Consider the following 13675-nt stretch of genomic DNA (forward strand, 5'->3'; position numbering starts at 1 on the left):
TTCCCTCGGCAGATGCCTTTGTGATTTCTTGTTGCCCATTCCAGTTATCGTATTATGTTACTCTAAGTTTGTTTAACGAAGAAGAAGCTCAAATACATGAAGAGATTTCTGCATTTACCTCTGTTAAGGCTGGACACGGGTCGGGTACCCACGTTTTTTGGAGATATCTGTCTTCGTTTGTCTTCGTGGATTTTAGAGAAATGCTATCTGTCTCTATCTCACAATATATGGGATTATGTGTACCCGTCCAATGGGTACTCATAACTAAAAGACGGGTACCCACGAATACCCGTACCCGTATATAAAATATTAAATAATATAAAATTAAATTAAATAATCAATAAAAAATATACATATTTTATTCTAAAAATACATTTTTAAGTTTGAAAATTCTTAAAATATAATAATATGCATAGAATCCTAGAAACATTTTAAAAATATACAATGATTTGAAGTTGAATCTATCAAAACTTGAAAATCCAATATATAATCCTAAAATTAAGTAAAATAACCTAAATATTTTTTAAATTATATTAAAAACATAAGGTTAATTTTGTAATTTTAATATATATGCGGTACCGTGGGTACCCGTTATTTCAATATATAAAACCTGAACCTGAACCCGTATGACAGATATTCTAGTTTTTAATACTCGTTTTTGTCTTTGTTATGTGTCGAGTACCCGTTTTTTGGGTACCACAAGACCGGATACCCGCTTACCCACGGATAACGAATTTAAATACTCAGCCCTAACCTCTGCTACACACAGGGCTCTTCCCCCTTTTAAAGGAGTAAAAAAGACGATCACGTGCTTGGCTCGTGACTAATAACTAACAGCTTAACAACCTTCCGCCAAATTACTCCTTTGCCCCTTCATAAGTCTCTGAACCGAGTAGCAGCTTCCCATGTTACCGAAATGTACTCACCACCACTCATATATATTAGGGATAGACGTTTCGGAATTCGGTTTGGAATTTTATCGGTTCGGTTCGGGAATAGTTTATTCGGTATTATAAAATTTATACCAAATTAGTACTGTATATTATTTAGTTTGGTTCGGTTCGGTATTATGACAGTTCGGGACGATACGATACTAATAAATAAGTACCAAATAAGAACCGAAATAAAAACGGTTTAGAACGGTTCGGAACGGTTTGTAACATATTTATAATTCATATAATATAAAAGTAAAGAGATCCAACATAATAATTTTATACAACAAAATAAAAGTTTTGAATTTGTAAACTTGAAAAAAATTTAACATTGATCTCAAACAAATTCGTAATATTAGTAAATATTATCATAATTAACTATTAATATTAAATATTTTTTAATTAAAAAATAAAAATATCAAAATACCGTTCGGTATTTTTTGAACCAAACCAAACCGTTTACGAACCGTTCGGTACTTCAAATTTCTTACTGTTCGGTATTTTTATATAATATCGAACCGAACCGAACCAAAACTGAATTAATTGGTTTGGTACGGCTCGGGACTAGATTCCCGAACCGAATTGCCCACCCTTAGTATATATGTTTTGGTAACAATCCGATGCTTTGGTAATTGGTACACCTATATCATTAGGGGTGCAAAATGGGCGGGGCGGACCGGATTCGGGTGAGATTTAGTTCACACTTAGATATTTTTGGGTCGGGTCGGCCCACTCATTTATTATTCGGGTTTATAATCGTTGCTCGAAGTCCGGCTCTATAGAGTTTCGAACGGGTTCGGATCGGGTTTCAGGTTTTTCTATTTAATAAAAAATAAATATTAGTGTATAATAATAATAATGATAACAATAATGTTGAATTATTTAGCAATTTTTAAAAAATAATCAACAATAGCAAATTATTTTTCGTATCAATTAAAATTAAAAAATTTTAAATCTAAAAAAATGATCATGTAAATTTTAAAATATATAAATTATTTAATATTTTTAATATATGTAATATATAAAAAAGATATTCAGTACAATAAAAAAGTATAGAAAGTACATTGAGATGAAATTTAAAAATCAAAGTTAAACTCATAAAACATTTATATATATAAAAAATCAAACCAAAATCTAATCAAATTGTTCAATAATATATATATATATATATTAATTATTGAACAATTTTAGTACATACATTAACCAAATTGTTTTGAAATATAAATATATATATATATATATGAAACATACAAATAAAAGTCTTTATTTAATATTATGTGATATGAGATTTCGAGTAGAAGTAGAAAAATTTAATTATCTAATATTTTTTCGAGTTAAATGGATGGGTCAGACGGTTTCAGACCGAACTCAATTCGGACCTTAATTTTTTCGGATCAACCCGGGTCTATATTATTAAACCTAAACCCTTAATTTTTCGGACGGGTTTCTGACCGGACTTCGGGGTTCGAGTTTTATTGAGACCCCTAAATATCATATATATGTTTATACGTGATGTTATCCAATTTTACCAATATCATACATATATACTCCAATTAATCGGATATGTATACATGGAGTATACACCCCATTTGTTTGATTAAAAATAATAATTTCTTTATAAAATTTATATTTATAATACAATAAAATTAAGTTACCCCATTTAAATTATTTTCTAGATATATATAGTTGAATCGTCATCAACTTGTACGTATGAGCAAAGTCTGAGATCATGCTATACTTTCAGAACTTCTAAAACTGTTCATTTAGAATTTGGTCTAACAATCTTGTTTTGGCATCTGTTTCACCCGAGTAATTTGGTAAAATCTGATTTTACCAATAACTTCTTACAAGAGTATAATTATATACATACGAAATTTCAAGAATATAATTCGAATTCATAAATTTCTGGAAAATTTACAAATCGATATCCATTGAAAAGTACCTTGTTAAAAAAAATTCAAATACGAATAATACTATATGCTTTTATCTTAGGTAACGTGCCTGTTCGAAAATGGGTTATCATGATGTGTGCCGGGGGGGAGGGGGGCATGGTTACGAAAAAGTGGAAGTTGGGCCACTGGCCCATGATGGTTTCTCTCTGCACGGCAAACAATTGTGGTGGGGGGGGGGGGGGGGGGCATGGTTACGAAAAAGTGGAAGTTGGGCCACTGGCCCATGATGGTTTCTCTCTGCACGGCAAACAATTCTGGTCGGTTTTTGTTAGAATGGACGTTTTGGTATTCGTTTCGAATTCGGTTTAGTTTTTGATCGGTTTGATGGTTTAGATTATTCGGTTCTAGAAAAAATATGTATCACTCGGTTATTATATTCAGTTTGTTTCGATTTTTGTATTTTATTGAGAAATATTAATAAAATTTTGATTTTTCAGAATTTTTTAATATTCAATTCGGTTATATTTTATTTCAAAAAATTCGAACAGTCAGAATTTGTTCGGTTCGAAAACTCGGTTTGGTCTAGTTCGAAAGAATCGATCTGAAACGCCAAATCCTATACTTTTTGTGATGCCATTTTTGCTGGTCATAGTCATGTAAAGAATTATATATTATTATACCTGATAAAAAAAAACAGAATTTTAAAATATTTGACTTGTTTGAGAAATTGGGTTTGATATTCGAAAAACATGAATTTGTAGAACCTTTCATATTTACTATTTATTATATTATGGCCCTTGGGTATTTTTTTATTTTATAAAATCTTAGCATATGATTGCAATTTTGAATTTGAATATATTACTTTGATATATAGGCTTCGTTTTTTTTTTCTAACATGATTTTGTTTTCTTATGTTTACAACGTTATCTTATGCGCTCTGACGCAAACAAATAATCATATTTAATACATAAACTCGGATTTTCGAGGTATAATCATCCCAGGTAAGCCGAGATTTGTCTCGATGGTATAAATAGCAGCATTGGGGGGATTTTGATTTGAAGCGGACAGGAGCATGGGAACTCCGTGGACCCTCGATGAATAACCGTTGATTTGATTTAGCTTTTTCTGGAGATAATCTTGACCAATGATGAGTGGCGGTCGTCTGCGATGACCACGTGAAATGACGCGTCTTTTTAGGTTCGATTAGGTCTCTGATGTTGCGAAGTTCTCAGGAGCTTCAGTACGACGCTCCATAGGATAAGAATCATACACCGTCGCATCTCAACCTTCGATTCTCCGGCGGAATGGGCCAATCAGTTTCGGTGGTCTCCGCTCTCTGCCGCCGCCGGTGTAAAGCTCCGTCTAATTCCACGGCCGTGATCTCTCCAGTGGTCGCCGATGAAGGGGAAGAAGAAGACGAGGGGGAAGAAGAGAACTCCTCCACTGCAGCCGTCGCCGATGATCCGTACGATTACATCTCCGACTTGCCGGAAGAGTGCTTGGCGTGCATTTTCCATTTGCTGAGCTCCGGCGACCGGAAACGGTGCTCGCTAGTCTGCCGTCGGTGGTTGAGGATCGAGGGACAGAGCCGTCACCGTCTCTCGCTCAACGCGCAGTCAGATCTTCTCCTCGTGATCCCGTCGCTGTTCTCGCGCTTCGATGCCGTCACCAAACTCGCTCTGAAGTGCGACCGTAGATCTCCGAGCATCGGAGATGAGGCGCTCGTGAAGATCTCCGAAAGGTGTCCGAATCTGACGCGGCTCAAGCTACGCGCGTGTCGGGATGTATCTGATGCCGGTATGGCGGCCTTCGCGGAGAATTGCAAGGGCTTGAAGAAGCTCTCGTGTGGATCCTGCGCGTTTGGAGCCAAAGGCATGAACGCCGTGCTCGACAAATGTCCGGCTCTGGAGGAGCTGTCGGTGAAGCGACTTCGTGGCATCACCGACGGAGCTGCGGCGGAGCCATTTAGGTTTCAATTGGTTAATTGCATGCGTTCCACTTCCCCGATCTGACTCTCCTGAGTGAAGCACCGGGTTCTGCAGATGGGTTCCGTGGGCTAATGATAGTGGAATTGTTTCAGTTACTTCGTAATGGTTCTTGCGGGTACTTTCTCCCTTTATTTCACTAAAGACGATTTGCTTGAAGGAGCTCTATAACGGTCAGTGCTTTGCCCCTCTGTTAGTCGGAGCTAAACATCTTAGGTCTTTGAAGATTTTCAGGTGTTCTGGTGACTGGGATAGGGTTCTTGAGGCTGTGGCAAAACAGGTTACTGGGATCGTTGAGATTCATCTCGAGAGGATTCAGGTGAGCGATCTGGGTCTCACTGCCATATCGAATTTCTCGGATATCGAGATTCTGCACCTTGTGAAAACCCCTGATTGCACGAATATTGGCCTGATTACGTTGGCTGAACGTTGTAAGCTTCTAAGAAAGCTTCACATTGATGGATGGAAGGCCAATCGGATTGGCGATGAAGGGCTTATAGCCGTTGCCAAATCCTGCTGGAATTTACTGGAATTGGTTCTGATAGGGGTGAATCCTTCGAAGTTGAGTTTGGAAGCACTTGCCTTGAATTGCCAGAACTTAGAACGATTAGCATTGTGTGGAAGTGACACTGTCGGTGACCCCGAGCTATGTTGTATTGCTGAAAAATGCTTGGCATTGAGGAAGCTTTGCATTAAAAACTGCCCGATCACAGATGAAGGGATGGAAGCTCTCGCCGTTGGATGTCCCAACTTGGTGAAGGTGAAGGTCAAGAAGTGTAGAGGAGTGACCGTCGAAGGCGCTGAATGGTTAAAGGGGAGAAGGGCGTCGCTTGCCGTGAATTTAGATACCCACGAGCCAGAAAATCAAGAGGCTAGTGCCAGTGATGGTGGAGCACAAGAGAACGGCATGGAGTTCCCTCCTCTACCACGGGTTCAAGTCCTGGCCCCTGCCACAGCATCCGCCAGTACGAGCCGGTCAGCCTCGTTCAAGTCAAGATTAGGGTTCCTGAGCCGGAGAAACTTAGTAGCTTGCACACTGAGTAGATGGGGAAGTCGCAATAGCGGCTACCGGAACGACTAGACAAGCGAACCCCCAAATATGGAACCATTCTCTGTTTACATTCAAGCACTTTTCTATGTATTCTGTGTGGTCTGATTGCTGCGGTTTCGTATTGATTCATGAATTGTTAAAATCAGATTTTAGAAAATATATATCAGGTTTCATACCAAGATTCGGATTCTCCAATGTTCTCATTTGTTGAAACATTCATGAACATTTGTTAGGTTTAGGTTTAAGATTGAGCCTATCCATATTAATAAAGCAGTGTAGATGAAATGATTGGAGTAGGGCAAAGTTCCGACTTTTCAACAAGGATCATACAATATCTTGATTTCCAGATCCTAAGTTCTTCACTATTTGTATGAACTTGAAAGTGTAAGTGAAATGAGATAGCAACGATTATGGACCGTCGAGATATAACACCGCCCTCGTAATCCTCTTGAAACCTCTGCCCGGCGTTTAACAAGTAAAGCGGTAACGGGTTCTATCGCATCTTTACCTTTTCACTCAACCTTCTTCTCTTTCGGGGCAACGGGTTTCTGGTACAAGACGATCTGACTCAGGATCGTCCCGTTGGTCAAAACTCCAAGAACCGAACCCATAGTCACTACAAAAAAGTTGAGGAGTTCAATTCAGTTCACGAAACTGCAACATTTAAATCCGCATAACAATAACGGGGAATGCAAGTTAAAAGAAAAGGATACCGCTAATCGGGGCATTTTCCTGGATGCTGGTAAAGACTCTCACTGCAATGGAAAATGATGAGATATGAGATGGAAACCATTGTATGTTGCAATGGAGAATCAAACAAAGATGGTGTTAGATACATCCGGGTCTTTACCCATGGAACCACCAAAGTTCATGAATGATGTTAAGAAACTGAGCTCCCCGGTGCTTTTGTTCTGTATAGAGAGATTCACATCACATCAGAGCAATAAAACATTAGACAACGAATCCTGACACATGATATACGGGTCCGAAATCAATATTTCTGTGGCAGAAAGTTAAAAAATTTATAACCAAGGAAATTTATAGTCCAACCATATATTAGATCATGAAATCAAAGCTGATGATCAAATTCCTCTAATCCTAAACCGGGCGAAAAGTACAAACTCACTCTGAAGTTCTTCCATATCTGAGGGAGCCTCGCGAACAAAAACACCGCATGCTGTGAAGCCTACAAACCGTAACAGTCTAACTATTAGATGAATGAACACCCGACAAAAACTTCCAAATAAGAAATAGGATCAACAGAAAAGCCGTTCCTACTCACGTAAAGCGCCTCGAACAGAAAAGGGTCGATCTGACCAGCAAGTATGGTCGGTGCTACAGCACAATATCTGCGTCAGACACAATAATAAGGAAACTCAAGGAATGAAAAGATCACAGAACTAGCCATTCTTATATCTGATTGAAGCTTCAAAAACTGTAACGGGTAAAATCTAAGCAAAGCTTAAAAATGGATACAGGAGAGCCCGGATCCACGTCGTTACAGGAACCGGTTGGGAGAAATAGTAGATGCAAGAAACCAAGATTATCGCTGCAACAGACAAAAGCAGAAACAAGGAAATTTTAGATATTTCGGCAACTTGAGATCTGAATTCCCGAATTGCAAGCCTCTGGAAAATGCATTATAAGATTACTTTCTGATGCAAACTTGAAGGGTCATTCCTGATTTACCAATCAAATAGTTCGAAGTGATGGAGATTTAACAACATTTGCATGATCTTGTAAAACACATTAACGGGTTTAGGGAAACCCACCTTGTATCAAAAGAAAGGCCATTTCGCCAAAAGCCGAAAAGGGAAGCCCTTTGTGCAGACAATACGCCAAAGAAATCGTATAGCCGACCACCTCGAGCTCAAACGCCACAACACTAAGCCCTCTTACACTCTTATGGTGCAGAATTTTCATAATCTACAATCCATAAATTTCACCCATCGCTGTCATACGATCCAAAACAACTTCACTACACTATATCCCTAAACGAAATCAAACCAAACCCTGCAACAATTGACCGATCTGAAGAGAGGAAAGGAACAACTATCCTCCCTTACCCACCATAATAAGAACAGCAAAGGATTATGGAAATGGGTATTAGGGTTATGAAGCGTGGAACCTGTGGGAGCTTGACGGTGGTGGAAGCGGCGACGAGACAATAGCCGAGAAGCTTGGACATGAGAGGAAGAAGACAATCTTTCTCCGGGAACTCACCGTTCCGGAGAGATCCAATAGCGCAGCTCATGTCGATTCCTAAGAAACTCATCCTCTTCATCTCCAAAAAACCAGAATCCAAAGAGACGAATCCTCTATCGTCTGATCTTTGTGAGATATCTTCTAGTTCGGATCTTCGTGTCGAGGAAACAGAATTTAAGGTTGCTTCTTTGTTGAGCTCTCAAGAGTCAAGAGGGAAACCTCTGGCTGGATTAGAAGGACTCAATGATGACAAACGAAACGCCCAAAATTTGGGCCAAAGGCCCAACGCCAAGCCCATCAAACTAAGGTTTTAACAATTTTCGAAACCATATCGATGTAAATAATTATTGTGGATATTAAAAAGTTAGAGATTACCTTACATCAGATCAGATAATCATTTTAGTTACAACTCATATAATGTTAACATAATATTATATTTTTAAATATATTAAGGAGTAGAATCATTAAATTTTTTTTCTATTTGAACTCATAGTATTCTTTATCAGTCCAATTCGATTTCAAAATCAATGGATTTTCAGTCATATTGGTTGATTTAATTTGGATCAATCTTATACATTTTTTTGGGTAATAAAAAGATGTTGAAGATGATGAAAATATTCGATACTCTGCCAATAAAATTTGATAGCTTATAAAATGATGAATTTTTAACATTTTAATTTATATTTTTTTTTCTTGTTTAGTTTTTTTATAAATCGTTTACTTGATTTTAGATAATATTTAATTTGAAATTTATTTATATATAGGACACTAAATATTTAGATATATTACTTAAAATAGATCTACAAAATTATATATAAATTAGATTAAGATAAAGACTTTTATAAGATAGAAATTTTATTAGGGAAATCTTACAAAAAACAAAAGAATTTAGATGCATTATCAAAAAAAAATACTTTGAAAAACAATCCTCAAGTGAAAAACTGTGGATGGGGCACCGATCATTTATTTCCCGGTTGCACCACCACCACTCATTTCCTATATTTTTCAAATAACACCAAAGTTTATTGGGTCATTTCGATATATATAATATAAATCCACAAAATTTGTGAACAAGAATTAAAAAAACTCACCTTCAAATTCGGGGAAGAACATTGACATAGGTTTTCCGGTTCTTAAGATTAATCTATGCTTCATATCTAATTGCCAATAAAAATTTAAAACTACAATTATAACCGTAATTAATCTATGCTTCATATTGCTAGAGGAAGAAGATGAAAGAAGAGAATGTGTGAGAGAATAGGGAGAGTAAAACCAAACAGTTTTAAAAAAATCAAAATATTTTGAAAAATGCGTACAATAAAATTAAAGAGTTTTTAAACCATTTATTCTATAAAAAAAAGATTTTAAAAGTCCAAAAAAATATACGATCCAGATGATTTTTTATTGCATTTGAGCAATATTTTTTTATTGAAGAAAAAATAAAGAAAGGGGTAGTTGGAGAATTGAATCCCCTAAGGAGCCTAAACCACCACCTAACTTAAACCAATGGGTCCATTCCATATGGACGAAATTCGTTCGTAGCAAAAACGGAAAGTCCACTTGTCCTAATACCGAAATGGGTCCTACCGAAATTATGGATCCGACACGTTTTTGCCACTTTCACTTCTTCCACTTACAATGATCGTGTCCTATGTATGTATGTATGTATGTATGTATGTATGTATGTATGTATGTATGTATGTATGTATAAATGTAAAACATTATATTTGTTTTTGAGTAATTTAGATAGATGATGACTAAATAATAGTTAGATGATTTTTATAACAAAATTTAAAGTGAAAGATTGATTCGAAACAATTTATATAGTTTATGATATAAGGTTTGAAGTAGAAGTTTTTTTTTAAATTTATCTAATGTATTCCCCAAATAAAAAATTCATCCCAAATCAATACCCTAAAGAAAACGCGTTCAAACATTTTTTTTTTTACAAGTCGTCAATTTTGATGTAATACATGAATTAAAACCCATCTCTCGTTCCTTGAAGTTTAAAAAAATTTCCCCCGCCATAAAAAGTTTCTTGACCACTAAGCAACCGATCACTCTCTGCCTTGTGGGAGAAGAAAACGTTCGAGATATCTGAGAGCCTCGTCCACGTTCAGATACCTCGAGTCGACCCTATTCAGTATCCCTAAACCCATTCTCTTGATCCAATCATGGTTTAACTGTATCTTGACCACCGCCGCTAAACCGCTTCCGCTGCTGAATAGGCAGTATTCCGGCGCCGGAAGATCCTGGGAAAACAATGTTATCATCGGCAGCTCCGTGACGCAATCGACCATCGTGAAGACCGATTCCGATTCTCTGAAAACCACGTTCCACGTCACCTTCGCCTCCGTTGTGTCTCCGGACGAGCCATCATGATGGTTAACGTCGACGCTGAACCAGAACGGACCGCCTGGTGGAACCATAATGTCCTTGCCGTGTTTCACCGCCGTCGTGTTTACGTTGGTACCCCACACGTGCGCGACGAATGTCAGATCCGACAGTGAGATCTTGGGCTTCGGCTCTCGTTTCACGAGGTGGCGGTGTCTGGCGGCGGACTCGGCGATGGAGTAGAGACGCGTGTAAGAGATCGCCGGAGAAGCTGTCTTGACGGCGGAGAGATAAGGATGTCGGGTCGCGCAGAGAGACCGCCATAGTTGGTCCGAGGAGAAACTGAGGTTCCATGTCTTGGAAACACAGGAAGCGATGGCTATGGTTTTGTCGTCCATGTAACCGGCGACGAGGTAGAGCACCTCCCACGGCGGAGATTCGCCGGAATAATCGCCGTCGGCGTTAAACATGCCTTTACGTGAGACATCCATGGCGAGTTATCGAGCAGAGGAGGATTGGTTTTTTGATTAATCAAAGAGTTTGAGTGAGAATCGTTGGTGAGGGATGGATTAGTGCCGTATAGATTCCTACACAATCAAGGAGATTGAAAAATATGGAAATCATATTTTAGAATTTATATTAGGCAAAAGGAAAGAAAGAAGGGGAAAATAACATCAATTTAATAAAAAAAAAATACATGAATTTGTTAATCTTTTTAAAATCACAATAATTGTAAAATTCTTGAAAATTCTTTCAAGTTTGCGTGTATTGTCAAGAATTGCAGAATAATGCTTTTTTCTCGATTCAATCCCAAAACATTGTATATAAAAACAGATAAATAAAATCCAATTAGAAAACTATTAACCAAAAATATATCTATAAGATAAAATTTATATCTATTAGATAAGATCAAAGTACAATCACATATATCATAATAATTTAAAAAAGAAAAAATTCAAAAACCAATTCTAACCAAATCCCAGAAAAACATAAAACTAGCATTTTATTGCTCGGGAAATTCTAATTAGAACTACAACCAGAAACTGAAGACATGATAAAATTTATAAACCAAATTCGAGGAAATCCATGAAATTATATAATACACAATCCAAAGCATAACATGTTTACACCAAAACCCCAATATGACGAGTCTTTCCTTCCACCATCTTCTCCAACCATGTCCGTGTACACAGACAAGCAGGTGCTCTTGCTCTGCTTCCGTAGAAATGAAAACCCTACATGAGCCGAGGTTCCATGTCTAACATACGACCAACCAGATTCAGTGATTGCCTCATAAACTTACAAAACCCAATTTCTCTCCTAGTTTTCAATTATTACACAGACCATCAAAGCATAAGGGTATATGCTAAAAGATTAGGACACTGACCGTGGCATTGCATCTCGAGCAAAACCTTAGATGAAGCAGAACAAATATTCAATTATATGGTTACATCATGACACTAAATCCCCTCGTGACCATAAAATTGAACATTTGGTCCGCCTCATCTATCAATGATCTTGTGTGCAAAACCCATCTGTAAATTATCAATCCATTGAAAGCGACAACATCGGGTTGACAATTGCATGATCAATTAGAGTGACACAAAACATTCACAAAGAGTAATCATCACGCAGATCCCCAAGCAATTCAATTGACTTGCAAAGCGAAATCACAGCTCCATACCGTTTAATTTTGACGAGTGCACTCAATAATCTATTGAAAACGATGATCGAAGGGAGAGCACGAGAACGAAACATCGCGATGGAACAAATCAACAGCATCAACGAGATTGTTGTTATCTCAAACTCTCCCGGTATGAGAGATTAATGCTGAATCTAGAACCGGAAGAAGTAAATCTCGACAGACAGAAATCAGAGGAACAACATATACGACAGTGCTTAGAGTATGGATCAACCTGGAAACAGAAGCCGATCTGACGGCAACCCTTCTCTGTACCATCGCCGCCGCCCGATATTAAGATTCAAAAATACATCTAAGAGAGATCGTCTCCTGGCTGCTCCTACAAAACCCTAGAACGAAAGTGGGCAATGGACAGGGCTTCTTCCTTTTTATAAAAAAAAAGAAAGAAAGAATGTGGGCCTAAAGTTCTTTTCTATTTTCACTCGATATGTAATTAGGCTAAAGTTCGGAAATATGGCTCTTGGTTCGACGCGTTGCGGTTTTGTTTTATGGCAAAGTAAAAAAATATATTCTTTTGCAACATTCATTTTCAATTTATTTCATTTAAAAAAATGAGTTAATTTTTCTTTTTTTGTTCTATATCTCATCAATTGATATGAAAGGAATGAATATTATTAATCAGACGATATTCATGTAAAAAATTCAATCAAATATGCAATTTGTTTTATTCTACTGAAATAGTACCACCATTCTCAATCTTGGAATATTGTAGGTTATATTAAGCTGCAAATTCTGGTTGTACAAAACATATCTCTGTATTTGGGTTTCTATTTATTTATTTATTTATTTATTATTATTATTATTATTTATTGGACTAATTTGCACCGAGAGAATTCAACCGAATTAAAAACATACTCAACCGGATTGGTTTGGTCGGTACAATCCTGTTAGGTCATTTTAGTTAACTTTTAAAAGCACATAAAAAAAAACTTTTAACTACAAAACATCATTTAAAATATCAACCGTCATAAATTCAAACAAAACGTAGAAGTTTATAAACAAAATCTAAAGCTATAATTTTTATTAATTTATATATTTTCTATTCAATATAAAATATATTTAAAATGATAAATGATATTAAAAATAAAAAAAATTAATCAAACTCACATAAACCCAATTAACTCCTTTAATCTAATTACTTTATAAATGAACTTATACCATAAATATTTATACATAAAATTATTTATGATTATATGTCGATTTTTTTATATAATATTTCGTAATATATGATGTATATATCTATATATATGTGTATACATTTATCTTAGTTTAACATATGTAATGATAACCATTTGGGTTAAAACATTAAACCATTTAATAAAAATAACCAAATAAATTAACCATATACTATTATTGTTAGTTTGGATTAACCCATTTAGCTAATCCACCATGTATAGTATTTTAACATATTTATTAGAACGATAATAATTTATGTAATTATATAAAAAAAAATGATTAAGAGAAATGTTATCGTTTTATTAAAAAAATAAAAGACAAAAAAATTGATTTATTTTCCAAGCATAGAACATTTATATCTCACCTTTCTTTTAGTAGTGTGTGTTGGCACATCTCCG

At 36.3% G+C, this 13675-nt stretch overlaps 3 protein-coding genes and 1 long non-coding RNA gene across 5 annotated transcripts; 1 reads left to right on the top strand and 3 right to left on the bottom strand.

Annotated features, from left to right (window-relative positions):
* The first annotated feature begins 3974 nt into the window (after positions 1 to 3974).
* Positions 3975 to 6039, top strand: LOC104824980 (putative F-box/LRR-repeat protein 8). 2 transcript variants are annotated; one of them, XM_010557196.2, is made up of 2 exons: positions 3975 to 4804; positions 4938 to 6039. In XM_010557196.2, the coding sequence occupies exons 1-2, from the start codon at positions 4129 to 4131 to the stop codon at positions 5888 to 5890; spliced, it is 1629 nt and encodes a 542-aa protein (XP_010555498.1). In that variant the 5' UTR covers positions 3975 to 4128; the 3' UTR covers positions 5891 to 6039. The 2 variants fall into 2 exon arrangements, with proteins under 2 accessions (XP_010555498.1, XP_010555499.1); XM_010557197.2 differs by having other exon boundaries at positions 3976 to 4829; positions 4942 to 6039.
* A 109-nt stretch (positions 6040 to 6148) lies between these two features.
* On the bottom strand, positions 6149 to 8240 carry LOC104824981 (mannose-P-dolichol utilization defect 1 protein homolog 2). Its single transcript, XM_010557198.2, has 8 exons — positions 7989 to 8240; positions 7633 to 7786; positions 7337 to 7409; positions 7143 to 7209; positions 6987 to 7046; positions 6711 to 6771; positions 6574 to 6615; positions 6149 to 6476 (listed from the first exon to the last, which is right to left on the bottom strand). Exons 1-8 carry the CDS (start codon positions 8142 to 8144, stop codon positions 6373 to 6375), a joined length of 717 nt encoding a protein of 238 aa, XP_010555500.1. The 5' UTR covers positions 8145 to 8240; the 3' UTR covers positions 6149 to 6372.
* Positions 8241 to 10122: 1882 nt separating this feature from the next.
* Positions 10123 to 10890, bottom strand: LOC104825175 (probable F-box protein At5g04010). The gene has a single exon (XM_010557464.1). It carries the CDS (start codon positions 10888 to 10890, stop codon positions 10123 to 10125), a length of 768 nt encoding a protein of 255 aa, XP_010555766.1.
* A 493-nt stretch (positions 10891 to 11383) lies between these two features.
* Positions 11384 to 12475, bottom strand: LOC104824982. The gene is made up of 2 exons (XR_773496.2): positions 12316 to 12475; positions 11384 to 11657 (listed from the first exon to the last, which is right to left on the bottom strand). It is a non-coding gene; the product is annotated as an uncharacterized LOC104824982 (long non-coding RNA).
* Positions 12476 to 13675: the final 1200 nt, after the last annotated feature.

This window comes from Tarenaya hassleriana, unplaced genomic scaffold (assembly GCF_000463585.1).
Source record: "Tarenaya hassleriana unplaced genomic scaffold, ASM46358v1 Cleome42, whole genome shotgun sequence".
Taxonomy (NCBI): Eukaryota; Viridiplantae; Streptophyta; class Magnoliopsida; order Brassicales; family Cleomaceae; genus Tarenaya; species Tarenaya hassleriana.

Bases quoted from the DNA above. Each gene is read 5' to 3' on its own strand.
- LOC104824980 (XM_010557197.2), top strand. From the start codon at position 4,129: ATGGGCCAATCAGTTTCGGTGGTCTCCGCTCTCTGCCGCCGCCGGTGT. The intron at 4,830-4,941 runs GATCTGACTCTC...ACTTTCTCCCTT, and splicing joins TGCATGCGTTCCACTTCCCC to TATTTCACTAAAGACGATTT.
- LOC104824981 (XM_010557198.2), bottom strand. From the start codon at position 8,144: ATGAAGAGGATGAGTTTCTTAGGAATCGACATGAGCTGCGCTATTGGA. The intron at 7,410-7,632 runs GTGGGTTTCCCT...TGTCTGTTGCAG, and splicing joins GGCCTTTCTTTTGATACAAG to CGATAATCTTGGTTTCTTGC. The intron at 6,477-6,573 runs GTATCCTTTTCT...ACTTTTTTGTAG, and splicing joins GGAAAATGCCCCGATTAGCG to TGACTATGGGTTCGGTTCTT.
- LOC104825175 (XM_010557464.1), bottom strand. From the start codon at position 10,890: ATGGATGTCTCACGTAAAGGCATGTTTAACGCCGACGGCGATTATTCC.